Source organism: Eleutherodactylus coqui, chromosome 9 (genome assembly GCF_035609145.1).
Source record: "Eleutherodactylus coqui strain aEleCoq1 chromosome 9, aEleCoq1.hap1, whole genome shotgun sequence".
Lineage (NCBI taxonomy): Eukaryota > Metazoa > Chordata > Amphibia > Anura > Eleutherodactylidae > Eleutherodactylus > Eleutherodactylus coqui.
In genome coordinates this window covers 168468837-168496104 of record NC_089845.1, presented here as the reverse complement: position 1 = coordinate 168496104, position 27268 = coordinate 168468837, and the positions used below count along the sequence as shown (strand labels likewise).

Below are 27268 nucleotides of genomic sequence, written 5' to 3'. Positions count from 1 at the left end.
AACAGAACGCTTTCTCATTACAGTCGGGGCAATATGCTGCTTTGCAGAAATCGGAGACCGAGTCGTGGTGTGTGCATCCAATAAGCGGCAGAGTTGTCCTGCAGGACTTTGTTGGTTTGGAGAACATCACATGTAAGTAGTGCAGCACATGATCTGTCAGTCTAAACACTAACAATAGGATTCTAAGTGCAGCTCCGGATGTGACTGGAGTAGAAGACATGATAAACCACCATTCTGTTCGCAGGTCCGAGTCTTTGCACCATCAGTGGATCTGAAGACCCAGTTCTGGGTGAGCAGTTCAGTCTCTCGTGTGATGAAAATGGAAACCCCGCCCGGGAGCGATGTGATCTGGAGAGGAATCAATGTGTATGCATCTTCGTACACGGTGAAGAGGCTGCAGGAACGCAAGTGACCATGTCCGAAAGGCCGGGAGCTGTATGTCAGGGTATGGTGGTCCGTACCGCTGGACCTAAACATCTTGTCTTCTGACAGACGTCACAATCACAAAGTGTAGATATAACCTTTTGATTTTGAGATGAATATGAGGCCGACAGCAGAAGAATGTTTTTGGGTTGACGAGTCAACATCAAGGGGAGGAGCAGCTTTGGAAAGATGCAGCACCATTCAGTGACGCACAACGGTCAGGAGTTGTGATGAGAACATTTTTGAAAAGTTCAATTTGGCTGGTTCCCCAAATTTTTGCAAAAAGTTCACTTGGGTCCAAATTAGTTTGAACTGAAGCAGAAGTTCACCAAAACACCTACAACTGGTGTATGAGACTATCTAAGAGCCATAAAACCCCCATATAATACTCTGAGAGTATATGCTGGTCACTCTGAGAGTGTTATACAAGACTTGTACGGCTCTTAGACCATGGTATGCACCAGTTTTCAGGATTAGTGTTGGGTGAGCCGAACCAGTAGAGCCCTGTTTTGGGTAGAACCATGCTAAAAGCTCATGTTGATTAAAATGAAGCTGTTTTGAGCTGGTGGTACGCAGACCTCTTCATCGGACAGCTGGATAAAGCATGTGGCAATATATCAATTCCTCAGGGTCCAATATGCAGAGGCATTCATGCCCATTGGTGCTTGGGGGCAGTAGGAGGGCCATTGCTGGCCACCAATAGTCATGAATGTCCTTGCATATTGGACCCTGAAGAATACATATATTGCCCCATGCTTTATCTAGCTGTCTTGAGACTCGTTACCTGCAGGCTTGACATGAAGTATAATTTTAATCAATATCATTGTATTTTTCCGCCTTCGAATCATCCCCTATGAATAGGTCGTACCCCAATGGGGTGTCCCTTCAAGGGTTCTCTGCCAAGCCCCCGTCTCCTTCACTTCTCACACTGATCAAGACCACCTAAGTATTAGGCTGCCAACTACGTGGTTAAACACAAAGGCAAAGAAGTTGTCAGCAGCACAATCTGAGTACCATATGGTTTGAACAGGTATCCTGCACGCCCACTGGGTTTGGGATCCAAGCCAAGCCGCTCTTTAGTACAAATGTTGATGAAGTAGTGGAAACAGCAGATCAAGGTGCAAAGCAATGAAGTTTCTTTATTTCTTTCCTCCCAGACAGAAAAAACACGATGTTTCGACTACAAGAGTCTTTGTCAAGTATGTGGTTAAACACTTGAGCCATGGAACGATTAAATTCCACTGACTGCAAGCAGAGATCTTAAAAACGTTGAACCAATAAAAGACAAAGTATGACTGAAAGCTGCAGAGCTCCTCATTTCACAGAGAAAGCTAAGCAGTGGTACTCAATGTCAGGTAGCAGCTGCAAAAGCAATAAAAGCTCCCCATACAGATGCATTGGCACTCTAGAAGACCACATCTGAAATATAGAAATCTGAGCGAGGGCAACATCTACATGCAGTTATATGGAGGGGATTATTATAAAACACAGGGAGAACATAAACTCCATGCAGATGCTGTCAGATGTGAACCTGGTACCCCAGGACTATAAGGCGACAGCCCTAACCGCTGAGCCACCACTGTCCTCTGTCCAGGATATTTCTTTTAGAACAATCATTTTTATTACAGTTTGCCATTTTAGTAGAGTGGTGCCAAGTACAGCATCCTGTGATTACAGTACAAACGATGCACTAAGTTAGTTACATGATGATTCCGTGTGTGAACATCTTCATCTAAGGATCGGCTCATCCAGTAGCGGCCGGCTCTCGCCCGGAAGGTTCTTGGGAAGGTTTGCTTCAAACTAATTCAGTCTGAACTGAAATTCAGCAAATCAACCAAACTTTTCAAAGCTTTGCTCATCTCCATTGATGTCAGTAAAGTAGCAGATGATTCCAAGGATCGGGGGCATTCCTTACATGTGGAGCAAAGCCGATGCAGACATCAATATAGGAAAGCGTTCTTCACAGTAAGAGCAGTCAAGTAGTAGTCTACGTAAATATGTGCCATCCCTTTAATGGTCAGAGTTGGCGCTCCTTTCAGCAGCACAGAAGACCCTTCTGACTAATCCGACTCTGATCAAAACCATTCATACATCCAGCCCATAATAGATTTGTGGCTTCTTACTCCAGCGGGTATCGTGAAGCGGAGCCCTCGGTATCAAACAGGGACCAGCACAGGGAGAGACCCTGCCGTTAGTCAGGGGAGAGGCATTGGTGGGCTCCAGGGTACCCGCTATAGCTTGAGTTACAGGCTCGCCTCTCAGGGTGTTCGCCTCCCCAACCAACATGGCCTCCATCTCTCTCAGTATAGCAGCCGAGTCCCAATACCAGTGGATCGATTCACTTACTCTGGCCTTGTAGCTGTTGTAAAGCCACCGGTTGCATAGGTGGTGTGGCGCTAGGCGGAACGCCGGCATGGACTCACATGGACAACATGCGGTCATTGCAAATGGCAAAGCTTTACTGTAACCATTGCACAGTCCATTTCACTGGTACAGGCAGCAATAGTGGCAATAATTACGGAGTCCAATCCAACTGGTTGAGTTCATGCCACCGATTCTACATTTGGTGTTGGGCTGATGCCCAGCTTTCTCACTGGACGTCTCTCGAGCAGTTCACCTCCACTCTCTGATGCTTCGCTCAACCTCTGATGGACGCAAGCTCTTTCTTCTGTGTCGCTTCATGTTTCACTTCAAAAACACTCTCTAAGCCGCTAGATGCACTCCCTCTTGTTCCACTCCGTCTTGTTGTTTGCCCTCTTGTTGCACTCCCTCTTGTTGTTTGCCCTCTTGTTGCACTCCCTCTTGTTGTTTGCCCTCTTGTTGCACTCCCTCTTGTTGTTTGCCCTCTTGTTGCACTCCCTCTTGTTGTTTGCCCTCTTGTTGCACGCCCTCTTGTTGTACGCCCTCTTGTTGTACGCCCTCTTGTTGCACTCCCTCTTGTTGTACTCCCTCTTGTTGCACTCCCTCCTGTTGCACTCCCTCCTGTTGCACTCCCTCTTGTTGTTTGCCCTCTTGTTGCACTCCCTCTTGTTCCACTCCCTCTTGTTGCACTCCCTCTTGTTGCACTCCCTCTTGTTGTACGCCCTCTTGTTGCACGCCCTCTTGTTGCACGCCCTCTTGTTGCACTCCCTCTTGTTGCACTCCCTCTTGTTGTACGCCCTCCTCCTTTGGTTAGAATGTGACTCCCTCACCCAACTTATAGCCCCCATGAGACCTCCTGATTGATTGTCTTTTCTTCCATCTTCCGGTGTATTCCCCCGCTAATCTAGAAATGTTTTGTCTCCGGTAGCCCCGCTGTGTCCACTCCCATTTGGAGCTGAAGATGTCAAACACGGATCTGTCTTCTGTCGGGAGTTTTTGGAGTCGGGGGAGAAGTCACAGCGGTGTCATGTTAGGTGTCACAAAGGCTACAGCAATGTGTTCCCTGGTAGCGTATTCACCTGTGACCCAAAAACCCAACGATGGACCCAGCAGCCGCCTCAGGTCCAGGCCTGTCAAAGTAAGAGCCTAGTGCTAGCTTAAAATGCGAATCTCCACCTTTTTAACAGTTAGTCAAACCTTTCAAGACTGCAGAAATGTAACATTTCCATTTCTTTTATTCCCGCCTTCTGAAGACCATAACTATTTACATTTTCCATCAACACAGCAGTAGGAATTCTTGTTTTTCAAGTGATGACTTCTATTTAAGCTGGGTGAAGTGAAAAAAAAGCTCAAAACTGCATTGGGGCTATTTTTGAGGGGTTCCTATGTTACGATGTTCGCTGTGTTCTGCGGGTCAGGAGGGTAACGGGGATAACAACAAAGAGTTTTTGTGCCTCACTAATTTTAAAAAATAAAAACTTTTTTGTTTCTAAAAATGACTTTTGTCGCCGCCCACTGAGGCGAGTGACCTTTTTGTTTGTCAATGTGATGCTTATTTGGGCTTCTCTTAGTGAGTCCGGTTGTGTTATATATATATATATACATTCACATACTGTATTAATGGGCACTCGACTATTTGATTACTTTATATTCCACGTTTTGGGAGATGGGGCGTCCAAAGAAATCCTGGCAGTGCATATTTTACTTTTCATACCATGTAAGATAAATGGCGTGATATTTTAATAGATCTTACAGGTTTTATAGATCATCGTCACGCTAAGTACGGTTTTTTTGTTTTTGTTTTTTTCTTTCTCTGTTTTTATGGAAAATATGGAAACTTTTTTTAAACGTTTTTAATATGTTTGCAATGTTTTTAAAAATATTGTTGCATCTTTGTTACGTTTTTGTTTTGGCCCTGTCAGGGACTTGAACGTGTGAGCACTTGATGTATATACTGCGATACCTTTATATTGCAGAATATAATACTTTAAAATGTTGCCTATTAACTCCTGCAACTGGCCACAGGCAGGGCTTAATAGGCATCCATGCATGGCAGCCCTGGAAGCCTTCACTAGACCCTGGGTTGCCATAGGAACCCATTGGTACCTTGTGATCAAGTCCTCTAGCTAGCTGCTTAAACACCATAGTCAGCATTGACCACAGTGTCTAAGTACAGATCGGCCACTAAAATTTTTTTTTTCAGGGAAGGGCTTATATGTAAAGCCCTTCCTTGAAAAAGAATGCAGGGGTGGCGGCAGAGCATTGTTTTCAATAGAGCCACCGGCAGCAGCCACCGCTCCATTGAAGACAATGCGTGCATTCCCTATGGTGCACGTATGTCCTATCTTTGCAGGCACACGCCTGTAAAGCACGTACATGTGAACACACCATAGGGAATGCAATGTTGCAAATAGAAGGGTTTTTTTGTGCGTGTGTATGCACGCACAAAAGCACGCTGGTGTGAAGCCACCCTTAGGGACACAATTCTGCCCCATGACCAGAGGGTATATTACTTGGAGTTGTTCTTCTCTGCCGTTCCTCTAATCCACCGGTCCAGGTCCTATTTTCAGCCTTCCAAGATGGCAAACACAATTTTCAGACAACCTAATCCCACTAGTGTACTGGCAGAGTTAGACTACTAATGCACTATACCTGCTATCTGATAGGCCAGAACTACTCATGTGATCAGCACTGGCCAATTAGAAAGCAGTGTGGTAGTTAGACAGTTGCTGCAGCCACCTTCAATAACAGAAAATGGGCCCTGGAACTGGTGGCTCGGAGGGCGGCAGAGTAGAACACTGCAGGTTATAGAACGCCCGCGGCTCCAGTCCCAGGACAGATATTGGTTCCAAGACTGGAGGGTCACTTTAACAAGCAGAGAAGCCATTGACAAAAATCCCAGCGCTGCAGGCGTAGAAGAGGGTTTATAGGGAAGCATATGGAAGACACTAATGTGGGGGGTGAATCCGCAATCCACAGGCGCGCCGCCGCAGGTATCCATGTTAGCTGTGAAGATGCCACAGTGTTATCCAGCGGGAGTGCAAAGGGCGAATCCAATATATGAAGAAGGTAAGCAAGAAACAAGGCAGCAGCGGATAGTGGGATGCATCTTGGAGGACATGTGGATAGATTCGCCTCCTGAGGTAGAACATGTTACCAGTAGATAGAAATAGAATGATAGCCTGGAAATTGGTGCGAACAGCCGAAAATTCAGAACTCCCACCCAAGTAAGTGTCTTCCATATATTTCCGTATTAACGCACTTCTACGCCTGCAGCGCTGGATTTTTGCTCTTGTCCTTGTGAGTCCCTGGGTTCCCCTTGACGCCCTCCTCTTCCCTCTGGATGCCAATTGGGGTTAGGTGTCACAGTAGACCACTGCAGCATTATTTGGAGGTGAGCCAGGACTAGCGGTGTGGCGGCCCGCCTAGCGCCGGGCGGTCCACATCAGGTAACCCTGGTTTTACCTGCACGCTACGCCTTACATACATCTGCACAAATATTATCTCCGTTCTTGGGGCGTCTGAACTCTTACTGGACTTTAACGAGAAGCCCATTCTGGCCCTTGATGAAGACCACGATACAACAATCTGAGACCCCCGTCACTTCTCTGCAGGGAAAGGAGAACAGAAGCCAAAGACCTGGATTGTCATTTAGAACATAACTTGTCTCCGCTGCATCCGGTTTGTTGAATATCTGCAGTAATGAGTCCCAACTATCCACAGGGCTGCAGTCCTTCCACACCGTCCACACTCAGGCCTGGTTCCAGCTCATGCTGCCTCCCGGTAAGATGTGCATGGGCGACTACGCCGGCGTGCTGCAAGCGTTCCAGGCTCTTATACTGGATGATCTGAAATCCCGGGGATTGTGCGACGTTCAGGTAAGTGGTTTTTCCTGTGTGTTGGGTGTGTGTGTGTGTGTGTGGGGGGGGGGGGGGGTCGTATCTTCAGCACCTTCAAATGGTCCCACAAATAGTCCTGGAGTTTTGGCACCACCCCTGTGTCTTGGGACAGTCTTCTATAGGATCGCCAGCTTCCAAGAGAATGAATGGTGCTCAGTAATATTAACCCCTTAATGACCGTCCATAAGTCTTTCTACATAAAAAGCATCAGAAGCCCGGCACTTGCTCTAACAGCAGGGACCAGAGAAATTGTGGATCTGTTTAACACATTGCATGCCATGGTCAGCGAGACTGCGGCATGTAATGGGTTCTCCTTCTGTCTCCCATCGGACCACTGTGATGTGATCGCAGAGTCCCAATGGGTTGCTATGGAACCTTGAAAAGGGCCCACAGGTCTGTAAGGTATGGTGGCCTATGAGGCTGAACTTCAGTGACTTTATAATACACTGCTATACTGAAGTATAGCAGTGTATTATGAAAGTGATTGCAAGTGGTGAACTTCGAGTCCCCTGGTACTACAAAAGATAAAATGTGAAAAAAGGTAAAAAATACAAAAAATAAAGTCAAAACTCCACCTTTGTATGTGAACAAAACACACAACAAAAACCATCACAACTTATTACCAACATTGCCGTGTTGGTGCGTATAACGTGTGCAAAACCTGCGTGTGTAATACATGGTGACATACGCCTCTGTCAGAGGGATGATCAATATACACATGCTCTGGCTCTTGGACTGCGGCGACACAGAAGCAAACTTGTAAGAAAAAAAGGGTTTTTAGTGTATAAAAATGGCAAAACATAAACAAATAGTACAATCTTGGTATCGCCGGATTCGTGGCGACCCGAGAATAACGTCATCGTGTTATTCTACATACTGAACGCTCTGAAGATGAAATCCAAGAAACAAACAATGGCAGAATTTTTTTCCCCCTAAAAAATTGCTAAAACTTATTAAATACATTTTATGTACCCAAAAATCATTTTGTTTAAAAAGATATAACTTGTCCTGCAAAGAACCAAGGCCTCGTGCGCCTTTATTGAGTCACTAAGGGGTTAATGGGAGCCAAGTGAGGATTCCTTTGTAGGTCCTCCCGATCCAAAGGGCCGTAATAACCCGATCGCCTTCCCTGTGGGATGTGTTATGGTGGGGCAGCCATCTGAACGCTGTCCGGCACTACTGACTAATGTTTCCATCGTCTATTCTTCTGCATCGCCCTGCAGGTTACCAGTTTTGCGACTGGCGGAGGACGTCTAGCGCTGTGTGACGACTCCGCAGTCCGTGTGGAATGTCTGTCTTCAAACCGACTGGGAGTGAACGTAACGTGGACGGCTCGGCTGCAGCACATCCCGGAGGCCGCTCTGCCCAGCTTACATGACGTTGGTAGGTGCCCGGATCCGGGTGAGCGCACCGAGGATGTATTATCTAGAGCAAGGATATATTACAAAGGGGAGATATGAATGACCAGAGCAAGAATCTAGAAAAACTGGGGCACAAGTCCCCCAACTCAGACACCAAACTGCCAGGTAGTCCGAGAAAAGGAAGCATTATCGGAGTTAACAGAACCGGTGAAAAGTTCTCAAAATATTCCTTAGGGCAGAGACTTTCCTTGCAGGGTTAGGCAGCGTTATAACACAACGTCCTCCGTGCGGCGGGCTCACAGGATACAGACAAGCAGGCTGCAGCAGACTGTCCTCTGCAAGATGGTAGTGAGGACCCGGCGGGATGTACAATGTGAGCCCGGTGAGCAGCACCATAGGATAGACTCAGCAGGAGCAGCAGACAGGGGGCGCACACCAAAGACTCCTGGGGCCGCAGTAACAGCCGCAGCGCTCACTCCGCATGCATCCGACTTTGCAGTGCGCCGCGATCCTGTGATCCAGTGGCGGGTGCACAATGTGCCAGAGGGGCTTTCAGCTCAGGATCCTGCAATCTAGATGAGGCTTTTCTGTGTCTAGACCTCACAGGCCACATAAAATGACGTGGCGGGCTATGTTCAGCCCGCGGGCCTTGAGATTGACTCCTCATCTAGTCGTGTTATTTAGAGGAAGCCTGGCAGCTGGGGGCTCCATGGATGTCATCAGTCAGGGATTTGGTCTCTTGGGATCTTCTTGCTCTGATATTTCCATTGATTGTTATACCAGGCTGGAGTGCCTAATGCTTTCAGTGCGGCTAGTCATAGGCTACCCATAGAGGGCCCGGGGAAAGAACCAACCGGATGGCACCATTTCACCTGTAGCTCCTCCCTTTGCCAAGACTTTGGGCAGTGTTGGGGTACTTGGTGTTGCTGCTGTGGGACAGTTTATAGGATACGAGGCCGTCAGACTTACAGAAATACAAACTGTAATATTAACTAACGAATGAAAGGGAATGAAAGGGAACAGATTAGGCAATATAGATCACAGTTCGGCACGAATAAACGGCCATGTTACCCTAAATAATACTAACTGCATCTAGTGAAGAATAATACCGTTATTGTATGAGTAAGAGAAACTGACAATGACATAGGAGGATTACACGGTCAACTGCGCGCTGCAGTCTATTAATGCTGTACATTAGGGCTTAACGTTCACAGTCTGGAGATAATCAAACACCATCTGCAACATGAGGAAACTTTAGTACTAACATCCAGTCATTCCTGGCTCACTCCGGATGACAATCACAGTCCTAATAGTCAGATAGCTGAGCCTGATGAAATAGTGTTTGTACTGTTACCCTAACAGCAGGCCTGATCAGTATCTAAAGAATTGCTATAAGTTTGCACACTATGTATTTTTTCTGAGGCCAGCCTCACTTACAACCTGGTCTCCTCCTGGAGCTGAAAACTTTTTGTTGATGCTCTTTTTCTGGCCTGCAGACTGTCACATCCGATATGGCAGTGTTCCTGCAAGCTCCGGTCCCTTTGGAGCTGCTCCGCTCCGTCTCTGGTCCTTTGTTCATGGGCAGTATTCACAGCAGTAGCACCCACAGCAAAGTCTCTGCTCAAACATGAATCCCTGCACCCTGGACTGCAGCCTATCGCATTCTCTCCTCCATACTTGCTACCTTTTCCTCGGCAGCAGCTTGTCTGTCTTCTGTGATCCAAACCTGTTTCTGGCAAGCAGGAGCAGCTTCCACTTCCGCACCTTCTTGCAGACTCTTCTCCACTGCTCTGAACTCAACTTCCTGTTCCGCCAAGCTACCTGCCCAGGTCACATGTCTCTCTCCGCCAGGGCGTAGCTAAAGGGTCATGGACTCTGGTGCAAATGTTGAGCACCTCTTGGCCCCTGAACACTCCATATAACTCAGACGGCATAACTATAAGAGCGCCTTTATAATATAAATGCCAGTTCTGCACAATAATAGTGATTACAGTGCAGTTACCTCCAGTGATCACAAGTAGCAGCTCTAATTGTTGTCCACTCTCTCTTTTCTTCTCCATCTGACCATGTATATTTAAGTGAAGCTCCAACTCATCTCTGCACACTGTCCCCATCCTGTTGCTACACCCAATGCCCCTCACGGTGCCTCCACAGTAAAGGTGGTGGCTCTTGTGCTTCACACGGTAATAATTCCCCATATTGCCTGCTTTGTGCCTCTACACTATAATAATACCCCTATATAGCAATTGTTCCACTCTGTGCCCCCCCCCCCCTTGACAAAGTAAAATGCCCACTTTGTGCCCCAGGAAGGTAATAATACCCGCCTCAGTGCTCACACTAATAGTGATCGCTTTGTGCCCCTTAAAGGGCTTGTTTGACCTGTTTTTTCCCCTAATTCCTGTAACCCCTGCCAGACTTATTGCTACACCACGGTTTCCACCCAATAGATGGTACAAAGCTTAAGGCCCATTTAGACAGGACAAGTGTTGTGCTAATGATGCCCACCCCTCGCCCCCGCACATACTGGCTGCGGTGCTGCTGCAGGGAGCTAGTATCGCTGACTCACAGCGGGGCAGTGCAAGAGATTTCACTCCTCACTGTCCGCCGCCCCTCTCCATTGACTTAACATAGCGGCCGTTCAGTACTGACCGGCTGCTGTTTACACTGAGCGATCAGCTCATCGTCCAGCGCCATATGCTGCATAAACAATGGACGATGAGCTGACCGCTCAGTGTAAATAGCGGCCGGTCAGTATTGAACGTCTGCAGCTGCCCCGCTATGAGCTAGTGATACTAGCTCCCATGCAGCGGCACCGCAGCTAGTATGTACGGGGACGGGGGCGGGCATTGGTTGCCCAACATTCGTCTCGTCTAAATGGAGCTTTAAACATAAGATTGCAATAACATGTATAACACTTCCAGGTTTGGCCACATGGTGGCAGCATGCTCTCTGTAATACTTCTTTAGGAAACTTTTCAATCACTTCAGCAAAAAATAAGATAAAAGATAAATCCCACCTGCGCTGGAACCTCCGTCGCAGATCGGCACAAAATGCCAAACAGACCCTTTACAGTTAATAGGGTCCATTCAGCGCTGTTCGGTTTCATCATAAGATAGAATAGTTTGGCCATAACGGAGCAGGAAAACTAAATCCTCGTCGCACATGTGAAAGCAGCCTAAACACACATGTCCATCCAGTTCAGCCTGTTGCTCCCCCGGTGTTGATCTAGAAGAAGGCAAAACAAACCCCCAGTGAGGTTGACCTCAATTTTCCTCATTCAAGGGAGAAAAGTTCATTCCCGACTCTAATCTGGGAGTCAGGCAGATGCAGACATCTTGTATCGGGCTGAGCTCTAAGTAGTCAGAGAGCCGGGTGTGTGATATTGTAGGGAGTTACAAGCCAAGGATGGTCTAGCAGAGCAAAGTAGGGAGCGAGGCAGAAGAAGAGTCAAATGATACGGATCAATGTCAGAAGTTTAAGTATAAGTCAATAGAAGACAATTGGCTAGGCGGCCATCCACTATGTGCATACCCCACCTAGCAACCCTGCCTGCCCCGCCAGTAGGGGGCCTTATGTATCTCTAGGGGGCGACAACACTAGGACCCGTATAATCACTAGTAGATATTATAGGATGCAACATAGTAAACTGGGAGTCATCAGATGCTGGGGGGTTGGAAAGAGCTCACGAACTCTAGGCATCTTGGTACCTCAACTAATGTGTTGTGAGAGGGGTAAGAGGTCCTAACACACACAAGATCTCTGCTTGCTTTCAATAGCTGGAAATACTCTTGCTTGCATTAGGAGGCGTCTTAAAGACATGGATACAATTGATTAAACAAAATAAGACCAGGTCGATCCCACCCCTGGGTGAGCCCCCAAAGCTCAGTGGCCCCAGCACCTGCCTGGTCTGCCGGATGCTACTACGGGCCAGTTTGTCTCCAGTCTTATTTGAAAAGCAAGTAAAAGAACGGGACTCTTCTAGGAAAAACAATAATTTGGCGGAGTCCTCCTCGCTGCGGCTTCATTTGAATTCATCAGATCCGTTTTAGTGTTGCAAATCAGCTCGCATATTCCTGCACCTTGAAGGAAGCGACACGGACTGATTGGCCCATCACTAATGAGGCATTTATGTAAATTGCTCAATTTCTGAAGCAAGACTACAAATCCATCACTTCCATCGTCTGGGGTCAAACACGTGTAATTCGGGATTATGAATAAGTACAAGTTGTCTACAGCCATCCGTCAGCTAATAGTCCCGCCGCCAAAATGTGACTGAGAGCAAAATGTGATTGTCCCCAGCAAGAGAAACCAAGTAACCTCTACTATACTAGACAAGTGGAGAGAAGGGCCATCTATGCACTGAGGAGCAACAAGGAGATCACCGTTAAGCCTGCGGATAAGGGTGGCGCTATAGTCCTCATGAACACATCAGACTACATCAAAGAAGCAGATAGACGACTGACAGACACCAGATACTACACCAGACTGACACCAGATACTACATTAGAGTGGATCAAGACCCGACTCAGAAATATGTGAGGGAATTGAGAAGGGTCATCAGAAGCCGGTCTGTGGGCTCCACAAGACTTTTGGATTTGATGTCGGAGAACCCCAGGGTTAGAACATTCTATATGCTTCCAAAACTACACAAAGCTAGCAACACAGGGAGGCCAATTATCTCAGGTGTGGAAACCCTCACTGAAGGAATCTCAGAATGGGTGGAAGATGTCCTCAAACCACTGGTAAGAAACACAACCAGCTACTTGCAAGACACCACGGACCTACTGAACAGACTATCAACTGTCTCCTCCCTGATGGTGCCATCTTGTTCACTATGGATGTGCAGTCCTTATATTCCAACATCCCACACGAAGATGGACTGACCACCTGCCAGGCGCACCTTGAGACCAATGGGGTTACCTCTGAATCCATGTTATGACTCACAAGGTTCATCCTCACACACAATTATTTCTCCTTGGACAAAGAGATATTCCTGCAACTCACTGGAACCGCCATGGGCAGTAAAATGGCACCGCAATATGCCAATCTCTTTATGGCAAACCTGCAGAGTGACTTTCTGGCCTCCTGCCCCAGCAAACCATTGGCCTACTTCCGCTACATTGATGACATCATAATCATCTGGACCAACACCAAACGAGAACTAATAAAATTCCATGAGAGATTCAATACATTCCACCCACCATAAACCTGACATTAAGTTACTCGGATACAGAAATCAACTTTTTTGACAGCACCATAAAGAGTTCAAACAACTCAATACAGACATCCCTATACCGGAAACCGACTGATCGGCCAACATACCTCAGATGGGACAGCTTCCATCCTAAACACATCAAAAAGTCAATCATTTACAGCTGGGCCATCAGATACAACTGAAAGGAACATCTATACCATCTTAAAAGGACATTTTTAAATCAGGGCTACCATCCCACCTCAACTGATGACCAAATCACCAGAGCCACCAGGATACCCAGGAATCACCAGAGCCACCAGGATACCCAGGAATCACCAGAGCCACCAGGATACCCAGGAATCACCAGAGCCACCAGGATACCCAGGAATCACCAGAGCCACCAGGATACCCAGAAATCACCAGAGCCACCTGGATACCCAGGAATCACCAGAGCCACCTGGATACCCAGGAATCACTAGAGCCACCAGGATACCCAGGAATCACCAGAGCCACCAGGATACCCAGAAATCACCAGAGCCACCAGGATACCCAGAAATCACCAGAGCCACCAGGATACCCAGAAATCACCAGAGCCACCAGGATACCCAGGAATCACCAGAGCCACCAGGATACCCAGAAATCACCAGAGCCACCAGGACACCCAGGAATCACCAGAGCCACCAGGACACCCAGGAATCACCAGAGCCACCAGGATACCCAGAAATCACCAGAGCCACCAGGATACCCAGAAATCACCAGAGCCACCAGGATACCCAGAAGTCACCAGAGCCACCAGGATACCCAGAAATTACCAGGAATCACCAGAGCCACCAGGATACCCAGGAATCACCAGAGCCACCAGGATACCCAGGAATCATCAGAGCCACCAGGATACCCAGGAGTCACCAGAGCCACCAGGACACCCAGGAATCACCAGAGCCACCAGGATACCCAGGAATCACCAGAGCCACCAGGATACCCAGGAATCACCAGAGCCACCAGGATACCCAGGAATCACCAGAGCCACCAGGATACCCAGGAATCACCAGAGCCACCAGGATACCCAGAAATCACCAGAGCCACCAGGACACCCAGGAATCACCAGAGCCACCAGGATACCCAGAAATCACCAGAGCCACCAGGATACCCAGAAATCACCAGAGCCACCAGGATACCCAGAGGTCACCAGAGCCACCAGGATACCCAGAAATTACCAGGAATCACCAGAGCCACCAGGATACCCAGGAATCACCAGAGCCACCAGGATACCCAGGAATCATCAGAGCCACCAGGATACCCAGAAATCACCAGAGCCACCAGGATACCCAGGAATCAACTACTCTGATACACAGAGAAGGAAGGAAACGGTCGTGTACCTCTAGTTATGGCTTACAATCCACAGCTAGAGGTACTAAGGAAGACTGCAAGGAACCTCCATCATACGTACACAATGATGACTGTCTGACCACCATATTCCCAGACCCTCCCATTCTGTGTTACAAGCAACCTCCAAGTCTGAGGAACTGTATAATCAGGAGTGCATTGTCCTCCAACACACAAAAAGGAACTTATCCCTATAATGTAAGGAGCTGTAAGACCTGCTGACATGTACGGACCGCAGACAGGATACATAACCCCAACACACAGCAGGACTATAAGATCCCTGTAATGTAAGGAGCTGTAAGACCTGCTGACATGTACGGACCGCAGACAGGATACATAACCCCAACACACAGCAGGACTATAAGATCCCTGTAATGTAAGGAGCTGGAAGACCTGCTGACATGTACGGACCGCGGACAGGATACATAACCCCAACACACAGCAGGACTATAAGATCCCTGTAATGTAAGGAGCTGGAAGACCTGCTGACATGTACGGACAGGATACATAACCCCAACACACAGCAGGACTATAAGATCCCTGTAATGTAAGGAGCTGTAAGACCTGCTGACATGTACGGACCGCAGACAGGATACATAACCCCAACACACAGCAGGACTATAAGATCCCTGTAATGTAAGGAGCTGTAAGACCTGCTGACATGTACGGACCGCAGACAGGATATATAACCCCAACACACAGCAGGACTATAAGATCCCTGTAATGTAAGGAGCTGTAAGACCTGCTCACATGTACGGACCGCCGACAGGATACGGATCCCCAACACACAGCAGGACTATAAGATCCCTGTAATGTAAGGAGCTGTAAGACCTGCTGACATGTACGGACCGCCGACAGGATACATAACCCCAACATACAGCAGGACTATAAGATCCCTGTAATGTAAGGAGCTGTAAGACCTGCAGACATGTACGGACCGCAGACAGGATACATAACCCCAACACACAGCAGGACTATAAGATCCCTGTAATGTAAGGAGCTGTAAGATCTGCTGACATGTACGGACCGCAGACAGGATACATAACCCCAACACACAGCAGGACTATAAGATCCCGGGACATTCACATGTTCCACGTCTGATGTTGTGTACCTGATCTGCTGCAGTAAATATCCTGTTGGGGGGCATTATATTGGGGAAACAGGACAAAAACTGAGGGCCAGGATGAAATCTCATCGCCACATGATTAAAGAGAGAAGGACAGAATTACCTGCGGCCGAGCATTGTTCTAGTCACGGACACAACATAGAAAATATGAAAATTATGATACTGAAAGACAATTTAAAATCACAAAGCCATAGAGGAATTTGGGGATATAAATTTATAAGAACTTTTGATACCTTCAATAGAGGGCTAAATTATTCACCAGGATGTATGCGTGAATGGGAAGTATGCAAAATCGATAACAGAGATAACATTCTGGCTTGGTGACCCCCCCCCCCCCCCAATAATCCATGGACCATGAAACCTTCACTCCCTTATCAGTGACCTTTTGAAGATGTTTGTACTTCTGTAGTAATATTCTTTAAGTGCAAATTAAATCACATCCATGTCTGTGCCTTGTCATAAGTATGTGTGTGTATATATATATATATATATGTGTGTGTGTGTGTGTATGAGCATGCATGCCTCTTCAGATCTATTTCATTTAAGCCTATAGAAGAACCCTGCGTCCATTCGCAAGCTCGCATTAACATCACATATTTTTGTTAGCCATTAAAAGGTCCCATATCTACAAGATTACATGGTTTCTCTTGCTGGGAGCAATCACATATAGCACAGATAACACTCTGGCCTGGTGACCCTCTAACACTAATTCAGAGACTATAAACCCTTCACATCTTTATCAGGAGACTATTTAAGTATTTATTTCTCTACTTTTCCTGTTGTGGTATTCTTTTAAGTGCAAATTAATCTCCCCATGTCTGTGCCTTGTCATAATTATGTGTGTATATAGATACAAATAAGGCAGATGGAACAATATCTCCACAGCACCACCTATTGGAAGGCAGCATTCCTACAAGTCAATGTTAGACTCTTTATACAAACCTTGTAACAATGACCGGGAATTTAAATATGTGTGTATATATGCATGCCTCTTCGGATTTATTTAATTATGCCTGAGGAAGAACCCTGTGTAGTTTTGAAAGCTCGCTGTAACATCATGTATTTTTGTTGGTCATTAGAAGGTCTCATATCTACAAGATTACTTGGTTTCTCTTGCTGGGAACAATCCCATTATCCTCAGGATAGGTCATTAGTATCAGATCGGGGGTGGTTCACCACTTGGGATCTCAACTGTCTGATGTGGCTGTGGCCGCGGTCCCTTTACTACATGGCAGACGCACCGTTATACATGTAATACTGGCTGTGCCTTGTATAGCAACTTAGTCCAATCCACTTAAATGGGATGGAGCTGCAATGATGTCACATTATGAGTGATTGTGATGTCACAGGTTTGAAAGACCTGGTCTGCGAGGGTCCCGAGTGGCAAATCTCCACTGATTTGATATTGATGCACTGTCCCTTACCTCCCTTCAGTCAATAAATAGAGGGACAATCATTGCACATGCATGCACATCTGTTATGGTGAACTACACCCCCTGCCATGCCCTTTTGTGTCCCCTCACAGTAATAATGCCTCTTAGTGACCCCACTTAGTAGTGCTCTCCACTGTGGCTCCTCCCTTAGCTGCCGCTCTTGGGTGCATTACATCTGGAGAGATGGAAGAACTCAGCCTGTGTGTCAATGATCAGTGCCAGGGGGAAGGATGAGTGGAAGACCCCCCGGGACAAAGGGACAGGCGCCCAAAAACAGGACAGTATCTTAGTCCCGAAAAACCCCTTTACGATTCTGCATTGTGTATGTAGTGAGCGCCTCCCTGTGGTGGCTGCAGGCAGACAGAATGTTGTCGTCTCTCGCTCTGATGGGAGCAGCAGGGGATTTGCAGCTTTGTATCAGAAAAGTGCTGCAGTCTCTTGGTGGAGCGCCAATAACATTTGGGACCCTCAGCCGGTGGCGATTACCGAAACAGTCCGCCTGTATCTGCCCTCTCGTGTGTACCCCTGAGACCCAGAATTTAGTCTGAGAGCCCGCTATCCCCAGAGACGGATGGGATTGGATGGTGACGGTCTCTGTACTGCGCTGTGGACTATGCTGGTGCCATGGAAATAACGGGAAGGCTCTCTCATGCCATCATTGTAATGGGTTTCATTTTCCTGCATTCCAGAAGCGGCGCTGGCTGCCGAGGACGTGGTCGGGCGCCTCTTATCTCTCGTCAGAACTGGCAGCTACGCTCTGAACTTGGAATCCAAACTGTTTGTGGCAGATAAGTCAGATTTCCTCCCAGAGGATGCGGCGGCCTCGATTGTCACAGTCGGCTGCGACACCGGATTCCAGAAGGTGCTGAATTCCAGAAGAGGGGAGATCAGGGATGCAGGAGGCTGCGGTACGTGATCGCCCTTTCCCCAATGTGTGGATGAAGTCTGTCTCTTACTACTGACCACAAAATGCTCAAAATCAGAACAGGAAAAACTCCCGAACTTATCTGGTGCTGAGCATGTGTTCTACTCCAGTCACATCCAGAGCTGCATTCCAAATTCATCTCAGGCTTCTTTCAGCATCAGGGTCCGCATACAGCGTGCACAACTGTGGTGCATATAGGAAGATGTAACATTTGCCCCACGCTGCAGTTTACTACAGCCAAAGCACAATTCTGACTACAGCTTTGAAGGTGACTAGAGTATAAGATGCAATGTAACCTGAGTTTTGGTTTTATTATAATAATACCAGAAGCACCAATGCAGAAACTGGCGCATTGTGATAAATCTGTTTTCAGCATTGTAGTACATTGTAGTTATCGTAGCACATTGGATGTCAAGTTAATGCTTGCTACATCTGTATAAGCTAATAACATAAATACAATACCAGAACTAAGCTCATAACATAAGCACAACCCAAAACCAAGCTTATAACATAAATACAGGAGCAGAACAGCTCAGTGAATGAATACTGCACCAGAACCAAGCTCATAATATCAATGCAGCATTAGAACAGCTCAGTGAATGAATACTGTACCAGAACCAAGCTCATAATATCAATGCAGCATTAGAACAGCTCAGTGAATGAATACTGTACCAGAACCAAGCTCAGCACATAAATACATCTCCAGAGCTAAATTGGTCATTTGCATGCTTCACTTTTGATAACTCAGTGAGCGTACCTGCAGTCCTATGTAAAACCCACATTATGACACTGATCTGTGGCAAATGTGTCTCTTCACAGGGGTCTGCCCAGCTGGCAGTTACTCGGTGGATGGCGAGTGCACGCTGTGCCCTGTAGGATCATATCAGGAAGAAGCTGGGACACGTGAATGCCGGCGGTGCCCGCTGGGCACCACCACCCTGTACTCTGGAGCTTACAGCCGCAGCCACTGTGAGTATACTGAATTAAATTACACTAGTTCTAGGGAAGCGTTGAAAAGTTACCAAGGCAAATGCCCCCAGGGCCGTAATACCTGCTATAAACAGAGGACATCGCTGATACTTGTACCCCACTATGGCCGCTCACAGCCCTGTTACTTCTCCTTGAGCTCCAGGCATCTCTGCACGTTACACAAACAGTCCATTTATTTTAGTTGACACCATGCAGTACTGCATTTCTCCTGTGGAGGCACTGCAGAAACAACCCCTAGATACGGGTAACACTCTTTCTGTGGACCTAGTTTCCTCATCTTTTACAACCCCTTAGCCAAAAACACTTCCGTTCAAAGTGACGTGTTCTGATTTTGGAGCGTAAAGGAAGTGCCGGCCTTAAGTTCCATAAATATAGCATCCGAATCAAGGTCAGTATATAAATACAGCATGAGGCACGCCTATAGCCTAAATATAGGGGAAACGTAGCACCTATACAATACATGGGCACCACGAGGTCCTGCGCAGTTGGCCCAGGAGGATGGTGGTTTTTGCAGCTCTTTGCTACTCTAACAGAGAATTGTCCCTTAAGGGAAATGAATCCCCATCTCTGAAGGCCGTGTGCCCCATTAGGGTCTACGATGGATAGACGTTACCCTGAAGCACCCGTTATACATCCTATGACCGGCATTGCTGGTTTACATCATGGGCAAAGCTGGGTGACTTTGTAAAACAGTCGTTCCCGTAATGCGTAATACATAGACCAGCCACTTCTCATATACAGTACTCCTGCCTCATCTAATATATACACCAGCCACTTCTTGTATACACTACTCCTGCCTCTTCTGGTATATACAGTACACCTGCTATATATATATATATATATATATATATATATATATATATATATATATAAAAACGAAAGCCCTCACTCACTCACTGACTGACTGACTGACTCGCCACTAATTCTCCAACTTCCCGATGTCGTAGAAACATGAAATTTGGCAAAACCGTAGATTATGTCCAAAATAAGAAAAGTAAAGAGGTCCCAACTCGATTGTTCAATTCTAAGTGCAAAAGAATTAGCATCCAAATTTTACGTACGAAATCTAATTCTCTCACTTCCCGGTGTCATAGAAACATGAAATTTGGCACAAGCATTGATTATGTCATAAGTAGGAAAAGCTAATGGGTCCCAACTCGATTATTCAATTCTATGCGCAAAAGAATTAGCGTCCAAATTTTACACACAGAATCTAATTCTCTCACTTCCAGATGTCATAGAAACGTGAAATTTGGCATGAGCATTGATTATGTCATAAATAGGAAAAGTTATTGGATCCCAACTTGATTATTCAATTCACAGCGCAAAAGAATTAGCGTCCACATTTTATGTACATAATCTAATTCTCTCACTTCCCGATGTCATAGAAAGTTGAAATTTGGCACAAGCATTGATTATGGCATAATAGGAAAAGCTAATGGGTCCCAACTCCATTATGCAATTCTAAGCGCCAAAGAATTAGCGTCCAAATTTTACATACGGAATCTAATTCTCTCACTTCCCGATGTCATAGAAACTTGAAATTTGGCATGAGCATTGATTATGTCATAAATAGGAAAAGTTATTGGATCCCAACTCGATTATTCAATTCTAAGCGCCAAAGAATTAACGTCCAAATTTTAAATACGGAATCTAATTCTCTCACTTCCTGATGTTATTTTATATAATGGAAACGTCGCATGGTTACCTCCACGTGGTGTTTCCTGGGTAACGCAGAGAACTATGCAAAATGGTGAACATATTTTTTACCACGACTTCATAAAATTTTTCATGTGAACACCAGATAAACACCAGTACCAAATTAACTCGAGTGAAGCTGGGTATATCAGCTAGTCTAATATATACACCAGTCACTTCTCGTATACGTTACTCCTGCCACTTCTGGTATATACAGTACCCCTGCCACATCTAATATATACACCAGACACTTCTCGTATACAGTACTCCTGCCTCTAATATATACACCAGCCATTTCTTGTATATACAGTACCCCTGCCTCATCTAATATATACACCAGCCACTCCTTGTATACAGTACTCCAGCCACTTCTGGTATAAACAGTACTCCTGCCATATCTGGTGGCTGGTGTATATATTAGATATGGCAGGAGTACTGTAATGAAATGGATCTCTGTGTGGCTTACTTTTTTTGTATGATGAGCTATAGTTTTTTTTTGTTTTGGGGTGCATATGGCTTTTTTTATCACTTTTATTATGTTTTTTGAAAAGTACAATAAAAAAAGCATTTTTTTTTTTTTTTTTTTTTAATGTTTGCTGTGCAGAATATAAAGTGTGTCTAATTTATTATACAGGTCGTTACAGATGCAGTATTACCAAACATGTATTTTTATACTTTTTTTTTTTTAAACAAAAGAAGGAAAAGTGGGCAAAAACGTTTTTTTACATCAATTTAAATGTTTTAATTTTTCGTGTTTTTACCTTTATGTTCCTGTAGGGATTTGAACCTGCGATTCTATAATCATTTGGATCATATACTGCAGTTCTTCTCTACTGCAGTGTATTATCTGTATATTTTGCCATTACAAGCCAGGACAAAGCATCATCCCTTCGTGTTTGTATCGCAGAGCTGATGGTATCAAAGCAGGAACTCCCTCCATCTGCCAACCTAATACATGTTGTGCCCAACATTGAAGGGGTGTGAGCATGTATTGCACCCCTGTATTACACCCCTGTATTACACCCCTGTATTACACCTGTATTGTTTATGCATATAATGCAGACAGAATAAACCTAATTGATTTGTATTGGTGACATCAGACAAGTATATTAGTCACATGACTAAAATCGCAGCATGTCCAATTTTATTGCATATGTACAAACTGCTTATTTACATGAGCGTATATTGGGCGGTGTTTCCACGGCCAGCCGGTATACGCTTCCATCTAAGCAGTTCCCCCTTTCCCTCCCCCTCACCGGCTCTCTGCCTCTCTCCTCCCCTCCGAGCGGTTTGCAATGGGAGGGGGCGTGACGGGGGCAGAGCTAAGCTCCCGCCCCTCGTGCATAACCAGCAATGGGAGTGGGCGGGACAGAGCAGAGCTTAGCTCCACCCCCATCCACCCTCTCCCATTGCAAATGCCAGACTAGAGGAGAGAGGCAGAGAGATGGTGAGGGGGAGGGAAGGGGGACGGCTTAGATGGAAGCGTATAGCAGCCGGCTGTGAAAACACTGACTTGTATACGCTTGTGTAAATAAACCCTAAAAGGGCCCATTTAAGTCTATGGAATCATGCAAATACACCGAAAATAATCATTTTTGCGCATCCATTGACTGAATGTGAAATTCTACTGCATTTTTGCACATGAAAATCTCCCATTAACCCCTTAGTGACCGGGCCCTTTTTTCTTCTCCCATCTGAGGATTTGTTGTTTTCAGTGATATTATTTAATGTATCTTATAATCTACTGAAAAACCTAAACATAGAAAATAACACAATTCTGCCATCTTTGGGGGGTCTTGCTTTTACGGCGTACAGACTGCTGCAAAAATGACCCAATGACTTTATTCTGCGGTCGGTGCGATTCAATGATTATACATTTATGCAGCTTTAATTTTGCCGTACAACTCTTAAAATATAAAACATCTTTGGAAAAAAAGTAAATTATTTTCCTCTACCATAATGTTTTAACCCCTTCCCGCTCCATGACGTAAGGGTACGTCATGGAGAGGCGGGGTATGTATGAAGAGAGGTTGCAGGGCGACCTCTCTTCATACAGTGCGGGCGTCAGCTGTTTATTACAGCTGACACCCACGGGCAATAGCCGCTATCGGCTATTTAAATGCCCCGAACGATGTTCGGGGGTCCCGTATGCCCCCCCCGCGGTGAGATCAGGGAGCCATGCAGGTGTCATGGCTGCTGGGGGCCTTCTGAAAGGCTCCAGGGCTGCCTTAGCAGACTGCCTATTAAGTCATCCCCGTGGGGTGGCTTGATAGACTGCCTGTTAAATGGCAGTATGACGTAATGCTATAGCATTATGTCATACTGCAGGAGCGATCAAAGCATCGCTGGTTGTGGTCCCCCAGGGGGATAAAAGTTTAAATCACCCCCTTTTGCCATATCTATTATTAAAAAATCTAAATCATAAAATAAAAATACATATTTGGTATCGCCGCGTCCGTAAAAGTCCGATCTATCAAAGTAACACATTATTTTTCCCGCACGGTGAACGTCGTCCGAAAAAATTAAGAACGCCAGAAACGCACTTTTTTAGTTACCCTGTCTCCCAGAAAAAACGCAATAAAAAGCGATCAAAAAGTTGTATGTATTCTAAATTGGTACTATCAGAAACTACAGGACATCCCTCAAAAAATGAGCCCTCGCTGAACTACGTCGATGGAAAAATAAAAAAGTTATTGAGCGCAGAAGATGGCGGCAGAAAACAATTGAAAAAAAGTAAATGGCTTTGAAAAAAAAAGAGTAGTATAGTAAAAAAAAACCTCTACAAGTTTGGTATCGCAGTAATCGTACGACCCAGAGAATAAAGGTATCATGTCGCTTTGGTGCAGTTTGTGTGCCGTAGAAACAAGACGCACTGAAAGATGGCAGAATGTCGTTTCTTTTTCATTTTACTCCACTTAGAATTTTTAAAAAGTTTTTCAGTACATTAAATGGCACCATTAAAAAATACAACTCGTCCCGCAAAAAAACAGCAACAAGTCCTCATACAGCGACGGCGATGGATAAATAAAGGAGTTACGATTTTTTTGAAGGGGGCATGGGGGGGACGAAAATGGAAAAAGAAAAAGGGGCCGCGTCAATAAGGGGTTAACATTTTTCCATCAACATAGTTGTGCGAGGGGTCGGTTTTTTTGCAGGACAGCTTGTAGTTTTTACTAGTATGATTTTAGAGTAAATACGACCTTTAATCATTTTTTACCACATTTTTTTTCTTGAAGACAGGAGACCAAATAAAAGCTCAGCTCTGGCGATGTTTTTTCTAACGACGTTCTCACCATGCGCGATAAATTACGTGTTAATTTGATAGATTGAACTTTTATGGATACGAAACATGTTTTTGTTTAGACATTTTTGTTATAAATATGAGAGTTTTTTTTTTCAAACTTGTACTTTCTTTTATTTTACTAATAATTAAAGTTTTTCTTACTTATTTTTTCAATTTTTTTTAGTCCCCACAGGGGGCGTGAACTTCATCATAGCGTATAATGTAATAGCATTACATTACATTATACCAGGATCTGGCAGTCATTCATGGCAGTGTGGGGACCTTCAGAAGGCCACAAGCTATCAAGGCAACCAAACGGCACATTGTGATCACATCGCGGCAGGGCCAGTCGGGACCCCTGAATTTTGATAGGGGTAGGTTAATGGACACCCGGCAGTGTCAGCTGTAATAAACAGCCGGCACCCGCATTATATGGAGTGGGATCAACTCCTGATCCCCCATATAAACCCCGAACACATAGAACCTAACTGTACGTCCTGTCGTTAAGGCGTTAAATTTAATGGGTGTGCAAAAAGGCCCCCGATGAATACTCAAGGTACATATAGGCTGCATTTTTATGCATGTTGCTAGGTAACTTTGGAAAAAAAGAAAGGAAGCAGGAAGAATGGCGCAGATAGTGCAGCAAGACCAGAGAAAATGCCCAGAAACGTTAGTATGAAGAGATTAGCCGCTCTAATCCAGCAAAAGCCTGCTTTGTCGGCCATTACTGAGCCGTCACTTTAAATGGGTTGTCCAGGGTTAGAAAAACTCGGTTGCCTTCTTTCAAACACAGCGCCACCCTTGTCTGTGGGTTGTGTCTGGTATTGCAGCTCAGCTTCTATCCACTTCAATGGTGCTGACCTGTAATACCGCACACAACGCCATGTTTTTCTAACCCTGAACTGTCCCTTTAAGGACTTGCACTTATGCTGCACTTGGAGAAGCTAGTTACAATGTAGCAAATCCCTTCAATATGATCCAATGTGCTCCATCAGCAGAAGCTCCTTCATTGTTTATGTTTGTGTTACATTTGCTGAGATGGAAACAATTGGATACGTGTTAATGTGGGGGCCGCTGCCTGGATGTGGAGGCAGATAATAAATATGTGCAGCAGCCGCTCGAGTCTTACATAAACTCTGTACATGGGTTACATCAGGATACGGCAGGGGAGCGACGGCTTTCAGGATAAATCCCACTTCTGACACTGCAGTGAAATTCAAACATCTAAGTCTAGAATTCCTGATCAGAAAGCTTCCTATACGCCGAATTAGCAGAGTTTGCCTCATAGTCCGGCAGGCGCTGTATCCACGAGGAGTCATGAAGATTACAAAGAGGTCCTCAATACAAATGAATGGACAACTCTGCCCTACAGGGCTACACACGTTCTTTTCGTTGACTGTCTGCTTTAGTGAGGCCACTCTCACACCAGCATTGGGGTCAGTTCAGCTGAAGCTGCTCTCACACCGGCATTAGTGTCAGTTCAGGTGAGGCTGCTCTCATACAGGCATTGGGGTTAGTTCAGGTGAGGCTGCTCTCATACCGGCGTTAGTGTCAGTTCAGGTGAGGCCACTCTCACACCAGCATTGGGGTCGCATTGGGGTCAGTTCAGATGAGGCTGCTCATATCAGCATTGGGGTCAGTTCAGGTGAGGCTGATCTTACACCGGCTGTAGAGTCAGTTCAGGTAAGGCCGTTCTCATAATGGCATTGAGGTCAGTTCAGGTGAGGCCACTCTCACACTGGCATTAGAGTCAGTTCAGGTGAGGCCGCTATCATAACGACATTAAGGTCAGTTCAGGCGAGACTGCTCTCACACCGGTGTCAAGGTTAGTTCAGGTGAGGCCTCTATCACACAGGTGTTAGGGTCAGTTCAGGTGAGACTGCTCTCACACTGGTGTTAGGGTCAGTTCAGATGAGTCCACTCTCACAATGGCATTAAGGTCAGTTCAGGTGAGACTGCTCTCACACCAGCGTTACGGTAAGTTCAGGTGAGGGTGCTCATACACTGGCATTAGGGTCAGTTCAGGTGAGGCCACTCTCACAACGGCATTAAAGTCAGTTAGGTGAGGCTGCTCTCACACCAGCGTTAGGGTCAGATCAGGCTCCCCGTCACTCTGCCCAATTTTTGGAGTTTTCGTTTTAGTTGAGGGGTACATATGGCTTTTTTGATCACTTTTTTTGCGTAATATATTGTATAGTTTTTAATAATTGTTTTTGTAGGGCGGGGAGAAAAAACATAATTTCTGACTTTTTTTACAGCGTTAATCATGCAGCATAAATGACATGATGCAATTTTTATGAGGGTTGGTATCATTACAACAGTAACAAAACTACGGTATATGTGTGTATATCCTGACATCTCCATCTCAGTGTGTGGCGCCACCATAACTCCTAGACAACATGCCTGCTGCCTTGGGGTCATATCCGACTCTGATCTCTCTTTTACCCCCTACATCCAATCTCTGGCCCGGACATGTCAGTTGTACCTCAAGAACATCGCAAGAATCCGCTCTTTTCTTACCGTGGACACGCTAAAAACGCTTACTGTCACCCTCATCCCCTCTCAGCTGGAACGCACTACCAGAGGCTACCTGGGCAATCCCGGACACGCAGAACTTCAGGCGTGCTCTAAAAACGCACCTCTTCAGGGAGGCATGCCGCATACCCTAAACAAACCCCTCTGTACTCCGCCTGATAACATTCTCCCTGACCTACTGACTGCAATCCCTGCCAGCCACCATCAACCGCTTCTGCAGTTATACCGTTTCTGCCCTCACACGGCTAAATGTCTGACCATTGTCTATGTGTATAGCACCCCTCACTCTCCACCCCGCCATACCCTGCACATCTCCAGCCCCTTTACCTTCTGTATCCCCCCATTACTTGTAGTATGTAAGCTCGTTGGAGCAGGACCCGCACCCCTACTGTTTCCATCAACTGATTACTATGTAACCGGGGTTCTGTAATGTTTGTACTTTTGTCTCTCTGTATCCCCCTGTCTATGTAAGCGCTGTGGAATATGTTGGCGCTATACAAATACAGATTATTATTATATATACCATGTATACTTAAGTATAAGCCTAGTTTTTCAGCACATTTTTTAATGCTGAAAAAGCCCCCCTCGGCTTATACTTGAGTGAGGTAAAAAAAAAAAAACAACAACAAAAAAAACCCCTGCAATACTCACCTCCCA

At 45.8% G+C, this 27268-nt stretch overlaps 1 protein-coding gene across 1 annotated transcript in view; it reads left to right on the top strand.

The window, feature by feature from the left end:
* TG (thyroglobulin) overlaps window positions 1-27268 on the top strand; it is a 218158-nt gene that overhangs the window by 32187 nt on the left and 158703 nt on the right. Inside the window, exons 15-23 of the mRNA XM_066578917.1 lie at window positions 24-132; window positions 245-435; window positions 2179-2388; window positions 3132-3601; window positions 3693-3922; window positions 6508-6662; window positions 7907-8066; window positions 17870-18088; window positions 18925-19074. Coding sequence (XP_066435014.1) covers window positions 24-132; window positions 245-435; window positions 2179-2388; window positions 3132-3601; window positions 3693-3922; window positions 6508-6662; window positions 7907-8066; window positions 17870-18088; window positions 18925-19074 — 1894 coding nt within the window. The remainder of the gene's footprint in view (window positions 1-23; window positions 133-244; window positions 436-2178; window positions 2389-3131; window positions 3602-3692; window positions 3923-6507; window positions 6663-7906; window positions 8067-17869; window positions 18089-18924; window positions 19075-27268) is intronic.